At 33.9% G+C, this 27489-nt stretch overlaps 3 protein-coding genes across 5 annotated transcripts; 1 reads left to right on the plus strand and 2 right to left on the minus strand.

The window, feature by feature from the left end:
* Window positions 1-10: 10 nt before the first annotated feature.
* Window positions 11-1962, plus strand: LOC131842154 (integrator complex subunit 11). The gene has a single exon (XM_059190678.1). It carries the CDS (start codon window positions 124-126, stop codon window positions 1912-1914), a length of 1791 nt encoding a protein of 596 aa, XP_059046661.1. The 5' UTR covers window positions 11-123; the 3' UTR covers window positions 1915-1962.
* Window positions 1946-10858, minus strand: LOC131842163 (probable tubulin polyglutamylase ttll-15). The gene is made up of 7 exons (XM_059190693.1): window positions 10838-10858; window positions 9694-10463; window positions 9161-9323; window positions 8355-8441; window positions 7894-8114; window positions 2524-2740; window positions 1946-2116 (listed from the first exon to the last, which is right to left on the minus strand). The coding sequence occupies exons 1-7, from the start codon at window positions 10856-10858 to the stop codon at window positions 2003-2005; spliced, it is 1593 nt and encodes a 530-aa protein (XP_059046676.1). The 3' UTR covers window positions 1946-2002.
* A 4135-nt stretch (window positions 10859-14993) lies between these two features.
* LOC131842155 (inhibin beta chain-like) lies at window positions 14994-24744 on the minus strand. Of its 3 annotated transcripts, none has more exons than XM_059190680.1 (3): window positions 24652-24744; window positions 16662-16741; window positions 14994-16232 (listed from the first exon to the last, which is right to left on the minus strand). In XM_059190680.1, exon 3 carries the CDS (start codon window positions 16132-16134, stop codon window positions 15514-15516), a length of 621 nt encoding a protein of 206 aa, XP_059046663.1. In that variant the 5' UTR covers window positions 16135-16232; window positions 16662-16741; window positions 24652-24744; the 3' UTR covers window positions 14994-15513. The 3 variants fall into 3 exon arrangements, with proteins under 3 accessions (XP_059046663.1, XP_059046662.1, XP_059046664.1); XM_059190679.1 differs by having other exon boundaries at window positions 16635-16741; XM_059190681.1 differs by lacking the exon at window positions 16662-16741.
* Between the last annotated feature and the right edge of the window lie 2745 nt (window positions 24745-27489).

The following is a 27489-nucleotide window of genomic DNA, read 5'->3' on the forward strand; positions in this document are numbered from 1 at the left end:
CACTGTTTTCATTCAAATTTTAAGACATACAAACGTAATAACTGCTAGATGTAGTTATTATTGTATAAAAGTCGAATTAAAGATATATAATATCGATTACGCCACTACCTATATATATTTACAATGCCAGATATTAAGATTACACCTTTAGGAGCTGGTCAAGATGTGGGTAGAAGCTGCATACTGCTCTCCATGGGTGGTAAGAACATCATGTTAGATTGCGGCATGCACATGGGTTACAATGACGAACGACGTTTTCCTGACTTCTCCTACATTGTTCCTGAGGGGCCCATCACAAGTCAGATTGATTGTGTGATTATATCACATTTCCACCTAGATCACTGTGGTGCTCTGCCGTATATGTCTGAAATGGTTGGTTATACTGGTCCAATATATATGACCCACCCAACAAAAGCTATAGCACCTATTTTGCTTGAAGATATGAGGAAGGTTGCTGTAGAAAGAAAGGGTGAGTCTAATTTCTTTACATCACAGATGATAAAAGATTGCATAAAGAAAGTAACAGCAGTAACATTGCATCAGTCTGTAATGGTTGATAATGAACTTGAAATTAAAGCATATTATGCTGGCCATGTGTTAGGTGCTGCTATGTTTTGGATTAAAGTTGGCACACAATCTGTAGTATACACAGGAGATTATAATATGACTCCAGATAGACATTTGGGTGCCGCATGGATAGATAAATGCAGACCAGACTTATTGATAACTGAATCAACCTACGCTACAACTATTAGAGATTCTAAACGTTGCCGTGAGAGAGATTTCTTGAAAAAAGTACATGAATGTGTAGAAAAGGGTGGGAAAGTACTAATTCCTGTATTTGCTCTTGGAAGAGCTCAAGAGTTATGTATCCTGTTAGAAACATACTGGGAAAGGATGAATTTAAAGTATCCAGTTTATTTCGCACTGGGTTTAACAGAAAAAGCTAATAACTATTATAAAATGTTTATAACTTGGACAAATCAGAAGATACGCAAAACATTTGTTCAAAGAAACATGTTTGATTTTAAACATATTAAGCCATTTGACAAGTCTTACATAGACAACCCTGGAGCTATGGTTGTCTTTGCTACACCTGGAATGTTGCATGCAGGCTTATCACTAAACATATTTAAGAAATGGGCACCATATGAACAAAACATGGTTATAATGCCCGGATTTTGTGTCCAAGGAACTGTAGGACATAAGATCCTTAATGGAGCAAAGAAGGTTGAGTTTGAAAATCGTCAAGTAGTGGAAGTAAAAATGGCAGTAGAATATATGTCTTTTTCAGCACATGCAGATGCTAAAGGAATTATGCAGTTAATACAGTACTGTGAACCAAAGAATGTTTTATTGGTGCATGGTGAGGCTCAAAAAATGGAGTTTTTGAAGGATAAAATAGAGAAAGAGTTTAATATAAATTGCTATATGCCTGCAAATGGTGAAACATGTATTATTACAACTCCAACTAAGATTCCTGTAGATGTTTCCTTAAGGCTGCTTAAAGCTGAAGCAGTTAGATACAATGCTCAACCCCCAGATCCAAAAAGGCGTCGCATTATCAATGGTATTCTCTGTGTTAAAGATAACAGACTTTCTTTACTTGATATTGATGAAGTGTGTGATGAAATTGGTATTAATAGGCATGTCATTCGTTTCACTAGTACGGTTCGATTTGATGATTGTGGTCCTGCAGTAAAAACTGCAGAGAAGTTGAAAAGCTTGCTAGAAGATAAGTTGGAAGGATGGACCATAACTATATCTGAAGGGAACATATCAGTTGAATCTGTGTTAATTAAAGTGGAAGGTGATGATAATACTAAGAGTATTTATGTCTCATGGACAAATCAAGATGAAGATTTGGGTAGTTACATTCTGGGCTTGCTACAGTCAATGATCCCAGAATCTTAATAAAATGTATATAAAAAATGTTGTTTTTGGTAATAGTTAATAAATTCTTTTTATTAATAAATTAAATTTAACATATGTATGTTCTCTATTATGTACACCATTTCACATCTCTATTGCATTTTCCTTGGTACCATAGGTATTGTAGTTTATTCTTTTCAGACAAACTCTTTATTTTATCATCAGATACTTCTTTATTTGGTTCCTGTAATATAAAGTATAATTATATTATTAATTTTTACCTTTCTAAGTTCCTAGAAAAGAAATAAGCCATTGGTTTCAATAAAAAATAATTAGATAATTTTGTACATAATTTACAATGGCATCGACTTTTGATATGATAGTATTTTCCGACTTTGAGTTTGTTATTTTGCTCATGTTAACGGATGAGCCGTTATATTGTTCGCTTTTCCACTGTCAACGTAGCGGTACAAATAATATATATATGTATGTATATACATCATAAGAGTCTGTAACAAACCTGTTGTTACAGACTCTTATAATATGTAAAATCTACTCTACTCGCTGATCTGTAATACTTGATGATATCATGTACCGATTATGCGCAATACAATAAGTACTATTTACTTAACCATCCAATAAAATACTGACCAGTGCAGGCGGGAATATTCTTCCAAAGTCGCCTCTGTGCAAATATTCTTTATACGCTCTCAGCAAACTGTTCTTTAACTTATTGTTCATACATGGTCTGCAAAGCCCACAGATTGTATGTGATTCACAGTTGTCTTTGCAAAGTTTGGTACATTCGTTTCCCCATACAGCTATATTTTTTTGTGATGATACCATGTTTTGTGCAGCTGTGTAGTCTCTGTAAAAACATAGATTAGATTTAAAAAACTTGTTAGAGGATAAAGAGGATGCTTACAAGAATATTGTAGTTTCGTGTCAAATTAATATATTTATTTAATTTAAAATATTTCTATAAATTTCCATCTTTACAACTAAATAAAATTGGTGTGGTAAATAATACTGTTAAAACAGAAATCATCATTATCAATGTGGAATTGAAAAAGTTATCGCATTATATACTTGGTCTTGATAAATTCATTTTATAAAATGGTTGACAGCATTTTGCTTAGAACGTGGTGAATTTGGTACTTATAGTGAGTACATATGTACGTAAAAAATATTAGTCACTAAATCCATAAATGAAAAACATATGTTTGCATCTCATTGTACATACTTCAATGATGTCTGCATACTTTGTTACTACTTACAGTTATCCTGCCTATCTACCTATAGGTAGCACTGGAAACAACGTACCAACATCGTACTTAGTGTTCATTTTACGTATTATGTCGTGTAGCTAATAAATAATTAGATAATTAGACTCTATAATTAGTATCCTGCTTGCTGCCCACTTAATTTATCGAGTAATACCTGTAATTTGCACGAATTGCCATTTCGGAGGACGAAGATGTCATACTTCTGATTTGTAATTTCATTGCCTAATCTGTCTCTACAACCAAATTTTATTGTGATCCAACAAGTAATATGTATTTGCTTGCGCTAACGGCATACGTTGACGGGACAGGATGATAGAATGAACATGAAGTCAGGTCAGTTACCGCATCGTGGCGAATTTACCTGTAATTAACTACGATGGTTTCAAAGGAGGACCGCAAGGAGATCGACCGGACGTGAGAATTCTCTGTTCTTATAGCATTACTATTAATTCCCTTTCACAATGACATTACTATGAGTAACTTACGACTTATCACTCATGTGTTTCATTGAATCTAAAGTTGCAGGGGACGAGGCTACCGCCGGATAAATTTATTATGTTATTGGTGTTATCATGACCGGAGAGTCACTCAGTAATATAAATTGATAGGGGGAGATCCCCGAGAACCGGACACTTAAGGAATAACAAAAATAAAAAAAAACGTGTTACAGATTAATTTGTTTATTTCTCTTTAATAAGTTATTTGCTATATAACTAATCAATACAGATATATCATCAGTCTCAAATGTTACTTAAAATATACTAGATAATAAAGAATAATTAACATAGAAAAATGGACGTTTTCAAAAAGGTCCCCTAAAGACGGACAGCGAACTTGTCGTTCATTTTTAAACTTATACATTATTTAACAAACAATTGGAAAAAATTATATATCTGTTATATAATTTTTTTCAGAAATATCTTTTAAATTGTTGAAAAATCGTTCAACTTGAGGCGTATTAAAAGCAACAGCTCTCATTAGACTTGTTGACTCAGGTCTTCTCAAGCTAAGATCTGTTATTATATGGCCTTTGACGAAATCATAGTAAACATGTTTAACAGCACTTTTCTTAGCCATATTGAAGCGATGTTTCAGTTTTAATTGCTCCGCAAGATCGAAAGCCAATTTGAGAAATTCTTTTCTAGTTAAAGGCATGCACCTATTTGACATATCCACCACGTGCGCAATTAGAGCTTCGTACTCCTCGGTAAAAGTTGGGTCATATCTACCTTTTTTGAGTGGTAATATTATTTCTCCTCCTTGTTTTATTTTTTTAATATAATCAAATAGCGCACTTTTTGGCACATTGTAGAATACAGAAGACTTTCTCAGGGATATTTTTTTTGACATCACTTTATCAATGGCCTTCTTCAATATTTCATGTTTGATGTTCTTCTCACATGTCGGTTTGGGTTTACCCATGTTGAATCTAAAATAAAAAAAAACAAAAATAAGAAATTAAACAAAAACTAACTTGCTTTAAAACTGTCCGGTGTTAGGGGACTTTAAGAGTGTCCGAACTTAGGGACCCTTAGATGCATACAAGAAAAATTCTATTTAACATTGTGAGTTATGAATCACATAAAAACGCATGATTCATATTAAATTAGTACCATAGCAATAATAATTATTAAGAATGATTAAAATTCCATACTTTAAATACTGTTTATAGAATACATATTATTAGTTAAAACAAAATTTTTACTCATCTCAAAATTTAAACCACGCTCCGCGACGAACAAGTCAGCACTGGCTGTTGACACTCCCCAGCCATGGATATGTCCCCACATTTCACTTGAGAGAAGCTTGCTTATAGGCATAAGCAACCAATTGGCGCGCTTCTTCGTACAGATTCAAGTTATGTCCGGCTTTAGGAGCCGTCCGGGCTTAGGGACTTCCCCCTACATATTTTGGGGTCTGCCATATTCGTCCATTCAGACTACGATTTTGACGACACCATTTTGTCATTTATTGAGCGAGCTATAATATTACTTGTAGGATCGTTAAATACGACAGACAAGATAAAAATATAATTTATTTCCCGTATCTACAATGTGTTCATCTCAGTTCTCCCACTGATATATTGTGTCTTCATTAACATTTTTACGACTCGCGGACTCAGCAAAAATTTGCCAAACGTTGCCAGTTCATCCATCCACCAATAACATAAATGTCAAAAACTAGAGTTGAGGAAAATTATCAAATTTGTATTTACATAGAATAATATTGTACGTCTCTTTGTGTAATTTAAATATTATGTATATACGTTTTTTGAAATCACCTTTTTTATGTCATTGGAATTGAAAACAAACTAACGACCGCCTGCATGATATGTACGTAGATATAATATGTATATCTATATATTATAGAAATACTGCATATGTATTTTTTTCTTATGGATGATATACGAATGGTGTACTCGCCTCCGCTAACGGTTTACGGGGTACCAGTGGAGGATGATTCCTGATTTCATACTCATCTTGGTTATGAAATCAGGTCAGTTAGCCCGTCGTGGTAAATTCATTATGAATTTATCAGCATAGTTTCCAGGGGAACCACGTGAAGGTCAACCTGACATGGTACATTGCTAGCAATAAGATCGTCAGTCCACATTACTAACAATCCCCTTCCTCCTACCTACATATGTATTTACGAAAAAAGAAATATATATATATTTGTAACAGTGATCTAATACCCATAACTTAAGCTTTAGCTAGCTTAACTTGGGACTAGATGGCACTGTTTGAATTGTCCTGAGATTACTATATTATTATTACTATGATAACTGTTCTTACACATGAATAGCAACATGGTTATCACGTCATCACATAAAATCGTGGGTACATCTCTTGCATTGTAAACACAGAGAACTAAGATACATCTCCTGTAGATATAAAATAATTATATTATACTAGCTGTCCCGGTAAACGTTGTTTTGTGATATAAATTAATATTGCTATTAAAAAATAGGGGTTAATAGTAGAAGACTTAAAATTTGGTTTTACATGTTTTTTTGAATGCAGAATCATAAAGACATCAAATGAAAAAATATATCAAAAAAAAATAAAGAAAAATATATTTGTGTGGGCTACCCTTATCACTTAGGGGTATAAAAACAACCTCCTGTTCTCAGACCTATTGAGTATATATAAAATCTCATCAAAATCGGTGTAGTAATTTTGGATTCCATCGCAGAAGAACAACGTAACTTGAATTTTTTCTACATTAAGTGAGATTATAACGAAACACACGTCAATAATAATGTCCGTTACTTATATAATGTAGCCTCAGATTTTAACTAAAAAAAAGCATTGGATTTTAAATTAAGTATGACGTCATAGTAGTAATGACAGACAATGGGGGGAAAGGGATTTTTTTAGAGGATAATAGTGGAATACAACCTGCTCTAAATGCTGGCGGGGCACCAGTGGAGGATGATAGGATGAACATGAAGTCAGATCAGTTAGCCCATCGTGACATATTCAACGTAAATTTATCACGATGGTTTCCAGGGGGAACCGCGTGAAGGTCGACCTGACACGGTACATTGCTAGCAATGGGGTCATCAGTCCACATTACTAACAATGCCCTTCGGGGGAAAAGGATTGTTAGTAATGTTGACTCTAGTGATAGCTATGTACACTTGGAAACCATCATGAAAAAGTCAGTATGTCGCGATGGGCTAACTGACTTGACCTTATGTTTATCTTATCAACCTTCACTGGTGCCCCCAGCATAAATTGTTAGCGCAGTCGGGTGCATTTCATTATCATCCAGTAAAAAATGGCAGACAGTTTTAATGTCACAATTAGGTACATTTTTTCTTGTAATCATATTATGTATACCTAATCAAATATGAACACCCGAATACAAATATAAAAAATAGACAATCTAAGTAATTCATTCACAATGCGATCTAACAAATTCATTAAAGAAATTTCAAAGGCCTTATATTTTTAGCTATTAATAAATAAACAAAACTGAATAAACGGAGATCATTCATTTCAATACGTCTTTGAAGTCGCAAAACATATCAATGAATGTTGTTGCTACAATTTCAGTCTTGTAATAAAATACTCAATAAAATGTAATGTGAATATTGATATCCGTTAAGGATGGATGCCTCAATGTAATGGTCTATTATTTTTTAAAAATGTAATGTTAAGGAAACCTCATTCTACCGTATTTAATTATATGCCCTATATACCTATAAGAATAGGTATTATTCTTTGGATATTAATCATCATTACATAGTATAAAACAAAGTCGCTGTCGCTATCTGTCCGTCCCTATTTATGCTTAAATCTTTTAAAACTACGCAACGGATTTGGAAGCGAATTTTTTTAATAAATAGTGTGATTCAAGAGAAAGGTTTATAGGTATAATACATGTACACCCGTGCGAAGCCGGGGTAGGTAGCTAGTATAAAATAAAATTGATCAATTCGCCTATTCATTGTAGAGTTTAAAATCAAATTAAACCGAACGAAAATAGTTCTTGAAAATTGTAAATTACAGGCCACTGCCTGCCTGCCACAGTGGACTTTGCAGACTATGTATAAAAAATAAATTAAATAATTTTAAAGATCAGTTTCTTTTTATGTAGGTAACCGGCGCGGCGTAGGAAATAACATGACATCAAAGTGACAACCGTTGTATATATCCATAGGCCTAATGTCGCCTTATGCAGAAAAAAAATACTGCTTTATACAATTAAATCTTAGAACTCATCTTACCTTTCATTGATATTGTATCCATTTACATAGTTTGTGACTCCGGTGAGAGAAAATAAATTGTATAATACTTGTTCGTACAGTAATTGATTTGGTGGATAATGGGCAGAACTTAGATTTGGAGACATGTTAGCTTCTAATAGGTATACTTTCAGGTCCTCGTCCACGACTAAGTCAAATCTCATTAATTCAAAGAAATTCTCCGCGGATGGGTAGTTTTTTAACTGAAATATAAAAAAAAATGTTGTTCGTTTGTCAACAATTTTGTTTATAAACACAAAGAACGTGTGAAGGATATTCATTGGCAATGAATATACATATAAGTCTAAATATACATATCATTATATATATTCACACATTAGAGACCATGTAAGTAAATGTCAACATTATAAAATCACCTATTTATAATTAAATAGGTATATCAATATATGAACATTGATATATGGGTAGATAATTTTACTCACAGCTTCAATTATATATTTTTCTTTGGTTAAAAATACTTCTGCAATTGCACTTTGTACTTCCTCCCACATCTTTGCAGGATCTTTGCCCTGTAACAATTTTAATATTAGTCTTTTTAGAAAATTATATATTTTAAAATAGACGTAGTAACATACCATAAAACTTAGTGTATTTACTTGCTCAGTGCGACATACAAATAATTCTTGTTGATTTAAATATACGATTTTGGAAATTAGAATTCGTTTTTATTTATTTTATTACACAATAAATTTTATTGTCGTTAAGACAGTTTGGTTGGTAAAAACGTAGGCAGACGCTATTTTTAAAATCGTCAGAAAAAATAATTTTTGGTTAATAAAAAATCAAATGAAATATTGTGCTCTTTATAATATTCTAGATTATAGGATAATCGCTCCTACGTAGACAATTGTCTGCCTAAACTATTATCGTGGGTTCAAGTTCAAATGTTCAATAATGAGGACGGTAATTATTTTTATATGTTACGCCTTATCTTAGTTAATTATAGATATCTTATGTTTTTTTTCGCAATAGATATTGGCTCTCTATGGCATCATAGAGTATTTATTGGCTTGCCCCTATCACGTTGTATTCAAGTACATAATATCGATATAATATGGACATGGCATTTCCATGGCATGGCATCATGATATGGCATTTCCACTTACGTAAACTTACAGTGCTTCTGAGTATACTCCATCTGAGATTACGGAAAGTTTCCGTCATCATCTGAAATACGTGAAAGTATATATATTTATTATCATTATTAAGAATATACAACGTTAATTACCTTGGATTTCACGTATATATCGAATACGTCTTTCATTCCGAATCCCAACGCAGTATAAGGATGAGCTAGTGACGGTACTTCCCAAGTTGGTAAATAGTCATCACCAACAACGTATTTGTCCAAATTCTTTGGATCAAATGGATAGTATTTCACGGGGCAGTATCTGAAAAGATGACCATTGAGCATTGTGTCAGTCTTCTTATAGGATATATTAGCCATTAGTAGTAAATTTTATTAATATTTTTAATCGTCGTAGATGCTTGTGTATAATTTTAGAAATCTTATCTTGCTTCCAAGCTGTAATGAGTAATACTGGATACGAACAAAATATTTTTTTTTATAAAATTATACATAGTTGGGTTAAATAGCATTGCACTTTTTAATTAAATGTGTGTATAGAGCGTTACAGTTTAAAATGTGAATTATTAATCGTTATACAGAAATTATATATGTTCTCCTACTATGAGTTTCAAAAACTCTCCTATAACTTACTTAAGTTATAAATAGCATAAACGAACGTCTACTATGCTTACCTGAATAATATGTCGCCTTTATACCAATAGACTCGCAAAGGATCAACGGAAGTCAATACTACGTATACACCAATATCAAACCTATGTCCATCCACTAAAAATGGTTTCTGCACGTATTCCTGAACGAAACTTTCTCCACTTGAGAGATCTATTTCAGTCACGTTCTTCAAAACTACGCCTCTGTGTTGGTTGTGCTTCTCCAAAAAAAGTGCGTTTTTATTCTCCGATGCATATTTTATAAATTCGTTTTTATTTTGAGGCAATTTGAACGCTTTCGGTATATAATTAGATTTTGAAGTCGCCAAATCTACTTTATTTGTAATAAATCCCGTGCCAGGAAAATGATTCAATTTCTGATGAGGTTTTAATCTGTGCAGATTAGGGTACAGAACCCTGAAAGGGTAATCGTGAGACCATAACAGGGCCCAAGGCGTATTGTTGGTGCTTTTCTCAAACCCTATTCTTCCTAGAACTAAATGTACATGTTTCAGTAATCCATTTCTATTCTCTACATCGCTATAGGCGGAATATACCCAGTATGTGGGTCGTTCACGTTTTGTTTCCTCCTTATATGTTTTTCTATTATTATTTTGTACATTTACAATTTCAAGAATAATACCTAAGGCCACCCCTACAATACATATTAACAGACATATAGTCATGTTTGTGTCTATTCCTGTATTTATTTTATTATTATGGATATCTGGTTTTTCCTCCAAAAGAGCTTTATTAATAATTTTCCTTTCTTCCTCACTCGATTCTTTAGTATCCTGGAAAATAAACAACAGTACGTAATTAGGTATATTTAAATAAAATAACAGCCAGAGAGTTTCAGTACTGAATAAATGCCGAGATGTAGAGCTATTTTGGTACCGTTTAAAATTTGTATAACATGATGTTATTACCGGCACATGACTTCCATTAATAATTTACTGAATAAATACATCTATTTAATAATATTCATAGCACGTGTACTCAGTGGATATTAAGTAACAGGTACATAACTACATTAAATTTGATTCAAATTGTTCGCAAGTATTCCTATCTAATACATGTTTACTTAGTTACGGTAGGCAATGGTATTTATCTAAATAATGATCTTAATAGGACAAAAGTAAAGAAACTTGTGCAATAAGTAACTTACATTACTTTGGTTGTCTTCCATTTTGGTTTTGATAACGTTTTGGTACTTTTGTATATCTAAATTGGTATATTCTCTAAGTATTAAACTTTATTACGACCACAAGCAAGTATATCCATAAAGAACACAAGCATGAATGGGCATGGAATACATACTATGAGATAGAGAAACGCATCATTATGTGTGCGTGTGTGAAAGGGACGGAGCATACTTTCTAAAACCTGACAACCGGCTTTTTAAGGTCACATCACATCAGTGTTGTATGTTGATGTGTCTTCGTTTACTTTATTTATGGGTATAATATTTCGTTAATTGCAATTATATTATATTTTTACTGTTATTTACAAAGTCAAATTTAGGCGTTAATTTGCACCAAAGGTCCAGTAATATTTATTTCTTGATTTATTATACGTACGCATACACTTACCTATTCAACAATATTTTCCTTATTTATTTCTGATTTTTTTTTACAAATGTGGTATATTCTATTTCCTATGAATATTCAATTCATCATCATTCTTTCTTCCTGAAATGGTATCCCGCGACTGTCAGTGTAACCACAGGAGAGTTACCTTCCGCCGTCAGCCATAAACGAACTATTTATCACAAGAAGGGTCATATAGTGATATGGACGGCTAGGGCCTGGTGAAGAGTGCGTAGGAGTTAAAATCTTCTGAGCAATGATATCGCTCTAAGTCTCCTGTCAAAATAGCAAAAAGCTTCAGCACTTCTAGGAAGAGTTCGGCTGAGTACTTTTGTACCTAGTCTTAGCAATGCGTTAATAAGTCATAATTCCAAATTGGCGACTAAAAGCGATAAAAATAAAACAGTCTATTTACATTAACGTTTACGAGAGAATAAATAAATAAAAGAGGCAATAAAACTAGAGGGTGACTATTAAAATGAAGGCAGTGGTTGTGTATCGATGGTATCGGTTAGCGGTAATGCATTATCTCCCAAACTGAATGTTTACTGTCACAGTAGACAGACAGGCGGGCGCCTCTGCTCCGCGCCGCCCAGTCAGCACTGGACCACGCTCTATGGTATGTAACTGTCTACGCAATGTAGGTACATTTTTAGTGTACTAAAATGTAATAATAATTATATAAAACAAACGCACTGCACTGTAACTTACTGGAAGAAATCACTGTTTACGTCTGATGAATTCACATGTTTGTGTTAGTTTAAACGTTAAAACCTCTGTGTATTGACTATAACAGAAATAAATATGTACGTGTACAAAAAAGAAGAAGAAATTGTGATATTGATATCTATATTATAACAATATTTCGCATAGTATTTCATTATTAATTTTAGTTCTTGTGTGTCTGTCTTATTTATTTGTTGCATTTTCAAAGTTCAACGGCTGAACGGATCTTACTTAAATATATAATGAATATAGATTGTATTATGAAGACGATCTACATTTTCTAAAAAAACAGTCAATGTTCATGCATTGCATGCATTTATAACAGCTATATGCACTAACGATTTACAAATACAAGTTGACATCATTTTACTTTATTTTATTAGTATAGACAAGTCTATATATATGCGTTAAAAATGGCAGCTACTTACCTACAACACGCAATATTGTGATTGCGAGCGGCGCCGGGGTGTCTCTTTGGACCATCGATCGCACCGCATCCCGACGACTCCCCGTCCTGGGGCGAGATTCCGGCTCCGCGCACGGAACACCGGCGCCTACATCCAGCAGATTTACTCTGGAGTCGAATCTCAATCCATTATGTACATTATTAGCTGTCCCGACAAACGTTGTTTGCCTTATAAATTAAAATCGCTATTAAAAATAGAGGTTGGTGATGGAAGGGTGAAAATTTACCGTTGTATGTATTTTTTAATGACACAGAATAAAAAAATAACAAAATATTGTCGAAATAATGAAAAAACTTATTTGGGGTGTGCCACCCTTAAAAGTTAGGGGTATAAAAATCTGTTATAAATCTATTTTCAGACCTCCTGAATATACATATAAAATTTCATCAAAATTGGTCAAGCCGTTTCGGAGGAGTATAAAAACAAAACCTGTGACACGAGACTTTTATATATTAGATCATACCGCCAACCACACTCTAAAAACCTTTTTACTTCTAATTTCCATTCATAAAACTAATTTTGTGTCTCATTCTTTTAGTCTATAATCTTCTCGGTACTGGAACTCACACCCTGAATGCATTCAAACTCTCTCCAATAATGGAACAACAATACTTAAAAAAAATGTTCATTTACTTATTTTAAGTCACAGAACAAGTAATGTATTTATTATATTAAATGTATATAAGTAATTTAATATTGAGCCACTATCAAGTATTTCTGCACTGCCCGAAGCTTGGCTCGTAGCATTAACTCGTCCTTTTGTACCATAATTTTTTGGTCAATAAAGTTTAAATAAATAATATAATCCAATAGGTACATTTTTGTACTTTTCTTTTGGAACGTAATCAAGATCAAACAGATATATGAAATTGTTTAAGAGTAGATATAAAAATGTGAGAAACATTGCATCTAATGCTGGATCAGAATTAGATCTCAAAGAAGACAGATCGGCCTGCTATATAACAGCGTTCCATGGAATAAAATGAAACTGAAATCGGTTTTACAATTGTGTTATATAAAATGATAAATAAATAACTCCTGGACAATTAACACACCGCCAGCTAGTCCCACTGTAAGCCGAGCTTGTGTTATGGATACTAGATAACTGATATAACCACTCAGATATTTTTTTGTAAATACATACATATATACAGAAAAATCCTACTCATGAATACAAATGTTTGCACCGTGCGAGGAATCGACCCTGCGACCATCGGAAGTAAAGCGGTGTGCTAAACCGCTAGACCACCAAGCCTATCCTACACCTATATATATATTTATAATATTATTATAATACTACTAGCTGTCCCGGCAAACGTTGTTTTGCCTTAAAATAAAATAAAAAAAATTAGGGGTGGACTACCCCTAACATTTAGGGGGATGAAAAATAGATGTTGGCCGATTCTCAGACCTACTCAATACGCTCACAAAATTTCATGAGAATCGGTCAAGCCGTTACGGAGGAGTATGGGAACGAAAACTGTGACACGAGAATTTTATATATAAGATTTATATTACCACACTGTTAATTGTATTAGGTATAGTTGAAGATATCTACATTTTTATGGCCGTAGCCAAGATTCAGGGGTGCAGTGATGGAAAATATTTACGTGTATGATCAATTAAAAGTTCCTTTTATGTATAATAATTATAGCATATATCCTGTTATATACTGATACAGTATGTATAAACATACTGTTCTCCAAATTCTCGTAAGAGTCCTTTTTTCTATAAAAGTTTCATTCCAGCTCATTTGAGTAGCAATATTATAACCATGTCACGAGCAAATTGGTATAAACACTTGTAAGTTTTTTGTCACAATAAAAATTCAATATAAAGCTTCCGCCTGCGACCTCTTTTGGTTGTCCATGATTAGTTAAATTGTGAATGTATGAAAGCATAATAAATAAACACGCTTTATTATGCTTTCATACATTCTGTTTGTGTTGTGACTAATATTAATTTTAATGTGTTCAAATGTTTGGTCTTATTTTAAAAATGTCACTGCGATGAAGATCTACTAAAGTGTTCTAAACACTTTAGTAGATACTTTACTTTGTCTTGTTTTCTTCCTTTTTTAATATGTAATAATGGATATAAATTAACAAGAGTTTGCGCTATGGGTACTGCCCATTCTATATATACAAGTTTTACTTAATTTGGGTATCGCATTCCATCAGGCCCTTCAATATTATTTACATGATATGTGTAGGTACTGAAAAACTTATATATATCAGATTTTTTTTATTTGACTGTTACTACACACATATTTTAAAAATAGGTTCAATTACAAGTAATATATATTACAGAATATTTAGACCAATTCAACCTGCATGTGTGTGTCAAAGCAAATAGCTTATAACTCAGTATGGAGTGAAAAAACCCTGATGATTTTTTTCAAATAACATTTCAGATTATTGTAGTTTTCCTGAGGGTAGTATTGTGAATGAAGTGGAAAATATGAATAAAAGAAGACATAATAATTATGAAAAAGTTGATTTATTATTATTATAATTATAATAATTATTATAATACAGTTTACAATAATTACAAGCGATCACCAAACGGGGTGAAAGAAAACGGCATATTAAATTATTTAGGCCACCTACACACAGAGCGTCGCGTCCGCGTGTCGTACGCCGCGCGAGCTCGCGGCAGTCGCGACCTACCGCGGTGGCATGTCGCGCGTACGACCTGCGGCGGCACTGTGCACCACTAACTAGTGCACAGTCCCGACCGCGTCACATAAGCTAACGACGACTACTATCGTACTCTATGAAGGCGGTGAAGGATATGCTGAACATGCCATCATACGCGATATGCTTATAACAACAAACGTACAACGTACGATACGACAACGCAACAGTCCGGTGTAGATAGTGTTATTTATCGATTTTAGGATATAGTCTTTCGAACGCGAGGAACAAAATATTACACAAGTCGAGAATATTATTTATAATCGATTCGGATTAAATCGGATTCGAGAGCGGCAGAAGCGTGCCGCGGCGTGAGCGGCGTGAGAGCGGCGCGGGCGGAGCGACAGGCTATGTACAAGGGCGCCGCTACGGGCAGTCGCACTCCTCGACCACCATCTCGGGCAAGTCACGTTTGATGATGTTCGAGTCGGCGCCAAAATAGATGAGCGAGAGCGCGGAGAAGCGCACGGGCGCGCAGCACGCGGCGCGCTCCAGCCGCGCCGCCTCCACCACCTGCGAGTGGTAGTTTAGGAACGGCGCACACGCGCCGCGGCAATAGTTTGCATAGTAGCCCTCCGGCGCGACGATCCAGTCGTCCCAGCCGAGCCTGCGGAAGCTCACATAGTATGTTTCGCGGCAACAGCGGCTGTGGTTGGCGCTGTCGCAGACGATCGCGCGTCGGCGACGCGCGGCTGGCGGCGCTAGTCGCAGCCGCAGCAGAGGGCGCGCCGCCTGCCCGCCGGCCAGCCGCAGGCGCACCCGGCCCAGGCAGCCGCTGCAATCCAGCAGCAACCGCAGCGGGCCGCGCTCTCCCGTGCTGGCCCAGCGCCTCACGGCGCCCGTCACGTCCATCCGCTGCCACCCGTGAGTCGGGTCGCGCTTTGTAGCGCCGGCCAGTTCGCCGACGCTGGCATTGCCGTTTACGGTAAACGCCCACAGAGTGTAGCGTAAACGGCGGGCACGAGGCGATGTCTCTGCGCGCACCATTAATTCGGCGGACGCAACAGACAACCCCTCGCCCTGCTCCGAGTCGGCCTCCGGTCCGAGCCGGAACTCGATCAGTCGTTGCCCATTTAGGGTTTCACCTATTATAAAAATAAGGGCAATCTTAGCAGTCTTCGCCGAAGAATACTAATAAACTACAGTTGTCTGGAAAGCGATGAACACGAACTAATTTTCATCGCTTTCTAGCCAAGTCCTTATTTTCTACTTAATGCGAAATGACCCATCTTTAGTGCAGCGTCTGCGATAATAATGGGATAATGATAGTAAAAGCAGAGTGTACGCGGTGGGCGCCTCGGCTGCAGGCTGCGCGCCCGCTCTTGTCGCATACGCTCGACCAGATAACGGTTCGGGCGTATGAGAGAAGAAACGATTGCGGTACCCGCGTAAACAACTACAAATCAATATCAACATCTTACAGGGACTTAAGTATACATAGTAAAATATCAACAACTGTATCGCAGTCACTGACACATTTTAATTACTTTAAGAAAATAATGTTTTTAAACTACTCGTATTCCACCGCTGAAAAGCTCCTTAGACCCCAGCTATAAGAATTGTAGATAACTTCATACAGGAATTGATTCTATATCTGTAAACAATAGAGAAAATACTTGTTAGTAATTTATACAATGGACTTTATATGGGTTATTTGCGTGGATTGTTTAATATCTAGTATTGATTGAATTTGGTGCAATATTGTGACTAGCAAGCAAAGAAATGAATAATAATTATTATATCCGAGACCTAGATACAGCGTATCTAGGTATGTTCACAACAAATTATATTTTTTGTTATTCATTGTTTTCACTGTGCCAATGTGCCAAAACAATCGTAGTGTATTAAGGTCCTCTCAAAACTTTGTTTTTATTTTTTGCGAATTGGTCAAGAAACAAAAAAGTACATAGCATATTTCTAGTTATGTAAATGATTACATAATAATTTCAGGTTGGCCCTCGCTCACCTCGGAATGTAATCCGAGAGCTGGATACATCGTAATATAATGACTGAAATTATCCGAGTGATCGCTCAAGATCAAAGCAGGTCCCTGGTTCCTATGTAACGTGCGATTCAATGCACTAATCACAGTTTTCGTTTGATTGAATATCCTTTTCTCGGTTACAACATACTATTAACGCAAGGTTACTAAAAGCTATATTATGCTGGATAAATACGACAGATCTGACATCGTAGACAACGGTTCATGAGAACCACTTCATTCATTTTTTTATATATTGAAATGGCAAACATGCGGACTGCTTACTTGAGGTTAAGAATAGACGACAATGGAGCAGTGGAGGATGATAAGGTGAACATGAGTTCAGGTCAGTTAGCTCATCGTGCTAAATTCGCCATGAATTTGTCACGATCGTTTCCAGGGGAAACCGTGTGGAGGTCTATCTGACATGGTATACATGGGGTAGTTTGTGTATGATAATGAAACGGTACACCCGCCTGTGCTAAAAGTATACGCTGGCGGGGCACCAGTGGAGGATGATAAGGTGAACATGAGTTCAGGTCAGTTAGCTCATCATGACAAATCCAAGAATTTATCACGTTGGTTTCCAGGGGGAACTACGTGGAGGTCGACCTAACATGGTACATTGCTAGTAATGGGAGTTACTAGTTCCTATTTCTAACTATCCCCTTCTCCCCCACATGGGGTAGTACTAATGATCGCCTGTATACATGAACAGAATTACCGACATCAAGTTATCACGATACCGCTAATTAGTTGCCATTCCGGAGGACCAAGATCTCATGCTTCTTAATCGTGTAATTCTTTTTTCTTTAATCCTATAATACCTTTTCTCACCTTACAACCAAAACACAGTTTACAAATCAAGCTGCTTGAGGTCTAAGCTAGGTGAGACTGAGTTACCTACGCAGACGACTTGTTATAGTCTACCACGCAAATACAAATTCGGCAATGGTCATTATGTGTAACACGGTGATTTTTGCTTTAATTTAATGCATGAGCCGCTAAATTATCATTCATAAAGGAATTTGTTTCCTTTCTACATTCAGGAACGCACGTTTCATTATTAAATGAAGTTGTTTCAATACAATCGCATATATCTTTTTTGTCTGTACAGGTACAGCTGTATCACATATCAAAAATGTTTAAATCAAGTCAGTGAATTCTTTACAGACTTGTTTATTTTGTTTACTTGCTAATGGGGCAGAATTTCTTATATCATAAATAATTATGTAACCATATCTGTATAGCAAAGTTCTAAAGTGATATGAAAACAAAATAACAGTTTACTTTTATGATGCCAATAAATATAATTTAATAAAAAATCTTTATGAGAGTAAAAGTTACTTTTAGTGATTCTACTTGATCGATTTTCTTGGATTTTATGAATTTTGTTATGACATATATTATTGAATATTAGTTTCATATTTAATACAGGCATAAATTACTAAATTGCTTAATAAAATTCTAGGAAAACTACAACATAAAACCTACATTTGTAGGCTAATCATTTAATATTTTATTGACAACCTTACCAATTACTTCTTTAGTTTATACCAAGTTCTAATTAATATTTTATACAAGAAGAGTCCTAGCCTATTTATTGATCTACTTTAGTTGTACACAATAAAATACAAAAGTAGTGATGACAATAAAGCGTATAAGAAAGTAAAGGCACCCCATCCAAATTACTCGAGTTTATACTAATAGGTACGGGAAAGCGGGGTATCGGAAACTCAGGAATAATTAAATATTTAGTCCGTAGAGTACTGATACCGAATTAATGATAATAAATAGAGTACACGCAGAGAAAGCCGCGGGTAAAATATCACTACATACCTATTTAATAATTCAAACAATCAATATTGTAGTTAAATTAAATATCCCTTTACATGTACTTGATACTGTGGCTATATTAGACAAATATCTATATATGGCTACTTTGTCGAGTTCTTTTGTTAATAATGATGAAATTATGAGATCGCCTTTTTGAGCTAATTTTATACGCGTTTATGGCTTTAGTGAAGAATGAAGAAATGAGAACATCAGCTTAGTGAGTACACTGTAGCGTCAGGAATTGCCACGACGCTCTCTTGAGTTATGGAACTATTTTTCTAACCTCTGATGGTTTGAAAAATAAATAAAATGTCGTAATAAGAACCTCAAACATCTCAGAAATTTAAATTTTCTTGAGAACCTCCTTTTTTAACAATAGATTCAGAAACAAATCATATTTATAACAAGTTTTTTCGTACAGAATACAACAAAATGAAAACTAAAATAATATACCCATATCACAAAGTGGTAGTACAACGTTAAGTAGCCATGTCAATTTGGAGTTGTATTACGCAGTAGGGGCCGTCGAGGGCGGCGGTGGTATGGTGTAAAATTAGCCATTGGCATGGTGAGGCCTGAATAATTCACTGCAGCGGATCGAACACGGCACCGTGTACGCTACATGCAGTTATGGCTTATGCAATCTTAACAATCGATTCTTAAGTTTTGGATGTTTTCATTCTTAAGGCTGTTTTAAGAAAATAATGGGATTTTCTAGGCTTGGATAGGGTATTATGTAACCCAATTGTATATAACGTATTATAACCGGTGTTTAACTTAACAAACTCGTTTGTACCTAGAGAAGTTAAGCTGTCTCCTCCCTACTAGATGTTCTAAATTTCTTTATATATGACTAGTAGTTTATTTGTTTTTTTTAACCTGTAATAAGTTTACTACAATGAGTATGTTTACTAAGTAAGCCTGAATAGGCGGAAAAATAAGAAAATAAGTGGTTTTAACTTTATTTTATAATAATGTATAAAATAAATGTGTTTATATTTGTACTGTATATTTTTATTTTTTAAACAATTAATTATCTTTTAATCAAGAGCCGTACAGTCGTATTATAGCGGTATACAACTACGCTGCTATGGCGAGTCCGATGTTTTGGTAATCGGTGATATTTTCTTGTGATCATTTATATATATCTATATAATTTTAATTTTTTTGTAAATATTAATATATATCTTCAAAAAATATCTTGAGTATGTTTTAACAGCGAGCCTACGCGTCGTAGCGGGGTGGCTACGCTGCTACGGCGCTGGTAGTTGTTTACGACGTTTTATAGAGATACATAATTTTAATATTTTAAGAATGGGGAAAGTTACTATCAATTATTATTACGTGATTTGAGAACTCTTTGTAATTTGGTCACACAAATAAAAAACTTAATAATAAAATATCTACATCAATACTTTAGGAATATGTATATCGATTAATATCATGTTATGTATTAAATTATAAACAGGCATGAAAAAAAGTATTTATTTTATTTATTAGACCATACAAAAGTATTAATTATCTGCTAAAAATATGTTGTAAATGAACAAATACAAATCATATTTATATGTGGGATTAAACCATTTTGCGATTTAAAATTCCTTTTTCCTTAATCACAGATAAGATAAAATATATACTTAATGTCTATGAAACATATATTTATATATGATAACTGTAATATAGTAAATGGTGTACTAAATAATGATTATTGTAGTAATTTACTCTAATAGTCATGGGGTATTTATTTTGAAATTAATGTTAATAGACCTAGCACGCAATATTGTGTTGAGTACGATGTAATATTTAATTTTACAAGAAGAAAGAACTATCCCTGGAGCTTATTGTGGTTAAAATCGTATATTGTTGAACATATTTCGCCAAGCATATGCACTATGAACTAGAAGGCGTTTATTTGTAGTTTTTATAGAAAATATGACAAAACGATGCCTCATAATTTTTGGAAAATTAGATTTCTTAAGATCATGTAACAAAAAAGACAAGTACCTAACTCAATTTAAAATGTAATAAAAAATATAGAAAATGACGTAAGTATGTATTTATGGACAGACAAATGATAAATTACACCTACAAAGAAATACCTAACGAGTTACAAGTAAGTATAATCCGTCACAGAAATTTGCGAAACAAAAGTTGAACTTTAACAAATGTAAGGCGGAAAAGTCACAGAATACCTAATAGTACTGTAGAGTTAGAATTCTAATAGGCCTTTGCAAACGTTTGACCTGACCTCGTTGTACACGTTTTTGTGCCTCGCATATGTAATTCCGACAATGTAAATAGAGAAATAAAGACTTAACTTCGGTAAATGTCTGAAAAAATCAGTCAAGGATAATACAATATATTTAATATATGGTTCTTGAGAAATTATAAAATTATTAACTGTGGGTACCTGAGCATCAGTCGCATTTGTTTTTGATCTCATTTATGTGTCTTTGTATAATAGAATTTTACATGTTTTCATATTTTTTAGCTAAAAACTTAGAATTAATTGAAATAATTATAAAAGGGAATACAGACCCATTATTAGCAACTCACTGATTTTTGTGCCCCTACAAATCAAAATAGTCAATTTGAGATGAGAGTACCAAAATGGACTATAGGGAGCGGATTGTTAACAATTGTACTAGTAGCTTCATTGCTGGCTATGTATCATATCTGAGTGACGTTCACGTGTTGTTTTCTAACAACCATTAGTTCCTGGTAAATTCGCCATCATGATTAATTACATAATCGAACTTGATCATTATCCTATCATCCATTATTGGCGCAGTGCTAGTGTATATATCGTTAGCATAGGAGCGTTCATCACCCCATTATTTAAGAATACAAAAAAATCAATAAACAATATTCCTTTTTTCTTCAGTCTTTCAAACCTCCACTGTTGTCTGAAAGTTTATTCTTTTAGTGCAGAAGGAATGATCATCACACAAAAAACTGTTAACGGTACTTTACTAATTAATATGCCGTTGTTGTGTATGATTTTGAGGATGATTATATGATATCACATGGTGCGCCGATATCAATTTTAGCACACCTCTATTGAACCCCAAATACTGACGAGCAAGTTGCGTGAGTCAAGTTGTCAGTCTGACAGCGAAATGTGGCCATTCATTCGCCTTCAGGAATGTACATTTTTCAGACACTTGATTTATTCACATAATCGGAATATATCATGTCATTTCCTATTTATGGAATCGTGAATAACTATATATATAACTAGTGATGCGGATTTTATTGATTCTCCTACTAAATAACTTCTAATACATAGTCTCTAATTTGTTCTATTACCGTATCTAAATGTAGTAAAGAATGTTTGTTCCTGAAATACGCATTTCAGCACATTTCAGAAAGGAGTCGGTAATTAATATGATTGTTTTAAAATACTAATAATAAGTGTGTTTGACAGTCTATTACATACATTCTTACGATTAAAAGACTACACAGATTTTATTCACACTATATGAATTATTCGTATTTAATAAACATGAATATATATTTATTTATTTCAGGCAACTAGGTCCATATTATAAATACCTTAATATATAACTGTTATCTTTAAAATAATGGATGAAATCGCATGTAACAGCTAGTAATTCATTAAAATTGAAAAGAAAAAAGAAAAAAAACTATATTGTATTTAAAATAAAAATTACGTACCTACCGTCCACTTCACCTGCGGTAGCATAACTACGGCTGTGCTGGTACTCTGCCAGATTTGGTATTCAATAACATTACGGAACGGCACATGACATGTAGGGTATATAATTATTTAATAACAATTATAATAACACAGACTACTTCATCGTCTACGGCATATCTTTTAAAGTAGAATACAATAACAAAGTATAAATTTACGTACGTAACAACATTTATTCTATGGTTTCACTAAGCGAGATTTCCGCTAAGAAATTATTTATAAAAGCACTGGTACTTTTGTTATGAGATGACCTAGTGATTACTACCTCAACTTACGCCGAAATGTAGTAGTTTAGAATCTTGGGGAAAGTCTTTGTTTGTGTTTTAGACTTCTTCGCTAATGGTCGACAACAAACCAAATTAAGGGGAAACGTGATTGTTAATAATCAGGTTGAAGTCCTCGCGGTTTCTCCTGGAAACCATCGTGATAAATTCCTGTTGAATTTGTCACGATGGGCTAACAGACCTGATCTAAAATCAAAATATGTACTATTTACCGTAACGTATATGGTACGTTCATATATACAATTAATAATTGATTAAAATCTTGGGATAGGCGGGGAGGTGTCCTATAATTAATTATTTATGTTTATATCAAAGTACTACTCAAAAATCCATAGTTATAAATAAAATATGAGTTTTTAGCATTAATTTCCTCGTATAAAATTATCCTCATATAGTCAGAGATAGAATGATAAAATATAAATTTACTTTTGATTGTTCTTATGGACCAAAATGGCAATTTATTAGCGTAAAAAATACGAAAGTGAATCGTAGCCACATTCTACGCGCGCGCTACATTTTACGAATCACACACGTGAACTGAACTATCTATTTCAGTTCAATTAAGTACTATATAAAAGATTAATAGAAAGCGCGGGAAAACACCACTTGTGTTACTCGATATATTAGAACAATCTAATTTTGTAGTAGGTAGTATGTTACAACGCATAATTCCAATTACCTATTTTTTCTTTAAATATCAGCTATTCAACTACGAAATATGTTAGTTCTCATGAATCTAATATTTTTTAAACGTAATAAGTAAGTACTTATATATTTTGTACCAGGAGTGTACAGGAATAACACAGACGAAGTTTTACAAATACTAGTATATCGGTTTTATTATTCTTCTAAGATTTATCCTATATGTTGACCAACATTTGACGACATATTTTGTGAAAATTTAGTCATAATCTTAACAGATAGTTGTCAATGTTATCACTTAATTATATTTAAAGTTAAAAAAGTAACTACTTACATATAAATATATATTAATTATAATTTATATGCAACAAACAAATAATCGGTTTACTATAAGAAAATACCTATGAAAATACGTTTGAAAATTATATGTCTAGTATATTTTTATTTTATTTCCCTTTTCGTATAGCAAAATAACTTTAAAGCGCGAGGACGATATGTGCCAATAATAAGTTATCTGTATACATTTCATTAATCTATAGTACATAATTTGATTGCATCTACAATGTTATTTAAAATATAGGGTCAACATTTTATTTAAATTTCAATTATTTATTCAGTTATTATTTCAGATATCTTAGTCTATATCTACGATGGCACATTATTTTCATTTAAAATTATTAAATATTCACCGTTTGATAACTTGTTGCCTGATTGCAAAAAAATATTATTTTACTTAATAAAACTATTATAAGAAAGCAAAATATGTAAATTGTTTTTGTTATTATTCGAACTATTAATACACTAATAGCACACAATGTAAAAAATATATAAATCTGTGTATGTGTGAATAATCTTTAAAATATTCTGTATAAAGTCCGTTTGCTCTATTTTTTAAATTAAAGGACAGTAATCGTAGAAAATATCCACACCCACTAATTTTCATGCCGAAACTAAAAACGTTAAACATGATTAATGACTTCTTCGAAAAAAGATATTTGTTTCTACAATTTACTCCAAGGAAACTTAATAAAAAATATACTCACCTAAATTTTTCAAGTGGGAAATTTATTATGCGAGGCGTAGCGTAAAAAGTTTTCCATATCTCCGTTTACAGTCAGCGATGTCTCGTGCACGAGTTTTCGTAGCGACTGACGCATGTTGGGGAACTCCAGCTGTTTATATACAGCTATGCGCTGCACATGGGGGCGGATATGATTCAGGCCTTGGGAAATTAACACTACGAAAATAATACAAAGTATTCCCTTTCCTTTGCCGTCTAGACTGTTGACTTTAGTCTGTTTCAATTTACCTAAACGAATATCCATACTTATAAATACGAAATGTGCGTTAAAATGTCTGTTCATTTGTTATTTACTGTTTAAAATTTAACGCGGTCATCATTTTTAAGTATAATTAGGATCTTATCAGAGTAGACCCAGAGTTTACCCGTGATCATGGAAGTTGAAACACTGCTGAAATATCCGGAACTCAATAAAAATAAAACGTGGTAAGATCCAGCGATTTACTAATTATTGGTTAGTTTTCTAGATTAAACGGATCTTAATAACATTTTACATAAATATAGATTGTATCACGAGGAGGAAAACATTCTATCTTTTATGTTACAATAAATCTGGATTCATAGTGAGATAGGCGATGAGAGTTATATGCAGAATCCGTATGTAACACATAGTACTATAAATGCTAAACTATAGACACGCTTTACAGACATCTATTTGAGATACGTTTTTATGACTAAAAGAATGAAAGGATCTTAATGAAATTTGAAATGAAGATAAATTTTACCACGGACATAGACTTCTTTTCTCTCAAAAAAGCAAACGCAGCTGCGGACCACTGCTATTATGCAATACATCAACAGCCCAATTATAAATTTGAATTTTAACTTTTTTGTTCATACTTATAAGAATTGATAGGCGTTTTTCTTATACTAGTACTTAATATATAAAATCTAAGAAAGTACAGATTTTTTTTGTATTTCTTAAATATCACATTTCTTCACAAGTACCTAGTGACTACACCAAACCTAACTACGCCAAACCAGTGACTAGCAACGATGAATAACACCCTGCATCGTTTCCTTGGTCACCTCATGCGTAGGCAAATGATAATTATTATTATTTGTCTGCTTACCATTTAAGCCGCTTCCAACTATTCCTGCGATATCGCTGCCGATTTTAGTAACATGTTTTACTAATTACAATATATTGTACTAGCTGATGCCCGCAACTTCGTCTGCATTGTATTTATTATTCCTTCGATTAAGGTTTTTAACCTCCATATTGAACGAGACGATCAATAAATAAAAAAAAAGGTTCTAACTTACAACTTTATGATACGAAACTTACTTAAATTATATTGCAAGACCCTTGAACTGATACTGAGGCATCACGTGGAATTGAGCTTGAACATGAAAGGACAAATGAGAATAAATTGTCTGGGGTTGATGAAAATTTTCAATAATGGATATTATATTAATAAGTCCTTATGATTACATTTTATCACTCTCCGTCGCGAGGAGAGGTCTGTATCTGTCTGTGAAGCCTGTGAAGACACCAGGAGACTTCTGCGCTTTTGGTAGGAGTTACTTTAGTAGTTTGGTTCTACACGCGCAAAGGCGTAAATGAGAGGCTAATTGCGGAGAATGGAGTCCAACTTACATTTTATCACCGATAATATTGTAAAGGTGTAAGAAAAAATCCTATTAATATAAATTTCGATGTCAATAAGGGAAAACCTCATACCAAAAATATCTCTCACGAAAATATCGTTAGGACCTGCCAAGAGGTCGGGTCCAACTGACATCAGTTTACTTCCGATGCGTGTCCCGCTTTACCCTTCATATCTTCGTCACAGGATGTAATATATACGATCATAATAACATACTTATATCTATACTAATATTAGAGACCTAAAGAGTTTGTTTGCGTCTGTTTTTGTGTGGTTCAAATTGAGAAATTATTTGCCTATTGGATATGACACTTATCTACCATCATATTATGACGAACAAAAGCGTCAATGGAAAATGTGGTGAATCAATGCACAAACGGGGAAAGAGTGACACGTAGTTGCATGGGTCAGTAAGTTGAATATAAATTAATAATAATATATCAGAACACACACAGCGTCATAGTCCCAAGTTAAGCAGAGCTTGTGTTATGGATATTAGGTAACTGATATTAATACTTTTATGTAATGTGATAAATTGCTGTTTGCCAAGATAAGCCTAATCTTATCTTATGCTCACTTTATCATCTTCCACTGGTGTGTAGCTAATGTAAATTTTAGCGCAGACGAGTGCATCATTCCATTCTAATCCATAAATAAAATATACTTACATAGAAAACACACAGCCAATGCAACCAATCTTATTCATAAACACACATTTGCATCGTACAATGAATCGAAACTGCAACTATCGCAAGTAAAGCGATGTGCTAAACTCCCAAGACAGTCGACTTCCGAGTATAAACTACTAGCTGTGCCTGCGCCTTCGTCTGCGTGGAATTGTGATCTTGGATAGCATTTTTAATTATTAAAAATGAGGAATTATATAACTTTATGTATCTCCTCTTTCTACTCCTTACAACTCTTTTTTCGCATTAAAAAGTAGCCTATGTCCTTTGTCAGGGCCTAGACTATCTATGTATCAAATTTAATTAAAATCGGTTCAGTGGTTTTGACGTTGAAATATTCGCGAAGAAAATGACGTGCGTGGGTACGTAACCGACGTGGTAGTGACAGAGAGAAACGTAATCATCCTCGTGGACGGTTATTTACACAGACCCCACGTAATGGGGTCAGCTAATAATAAAACAATACAGTCACTATGATAATGAATTCTGCTTAGGTAAATTAGT

The sequence above is a fragment of the Achroia grisella genome, unplaced genomic scaffold (assembly GCF_030625045.1).
Source record: "Achroia grisella isolate CSIRO2021 unplaced genomic scaffold, CSIRO_AGI_Agris_v1 utg2138, whole genome shotgun sequence".
Lineage (NCBI taxonomy): Eukaryota > Metazoa > Arthropoda > Insecta > Lepidoptera > Pyralidae > Achroia > Achroia grisella.

Excerpts from the sequence above, each read along its gene's own strand:
- LOC131842154 (XM_059190678.1), top strand. The coding sequence starts at position 124 with ATGCCAGATATTAAGATTACACCTTTAGGAGCTGGTCAAGATGTGGGT.
- LOC131842163 (XM_059190693.1), bottom strand. The coding sequence starts at position 10,858 with ATGGAAGACAACCAAAGTAAT. Across the intron at positions 10,464-10,837 it reads TGGAAGACAACCAAAGTAAT|GATACTAAAGAATCGAGTGA; the intron begins GTAAGTTACTTA and ends TTTATTTTCCAG. Across the intron at positions 2,117-2,523 it reads GAATATTCCCGCCTGCACTG|GAACCAAATAAAGAAGTATC; the intron begins GTCAGTATTTTA and ends TTTATATTACAG.
- LOC131842155 (XM_059190681.1), bottom strand. The coding sequence starts at position 16,134 with ATGGTGCGCGCAGAGACATCGCCTCGTGCCCGCCGTTTACGCTACACT.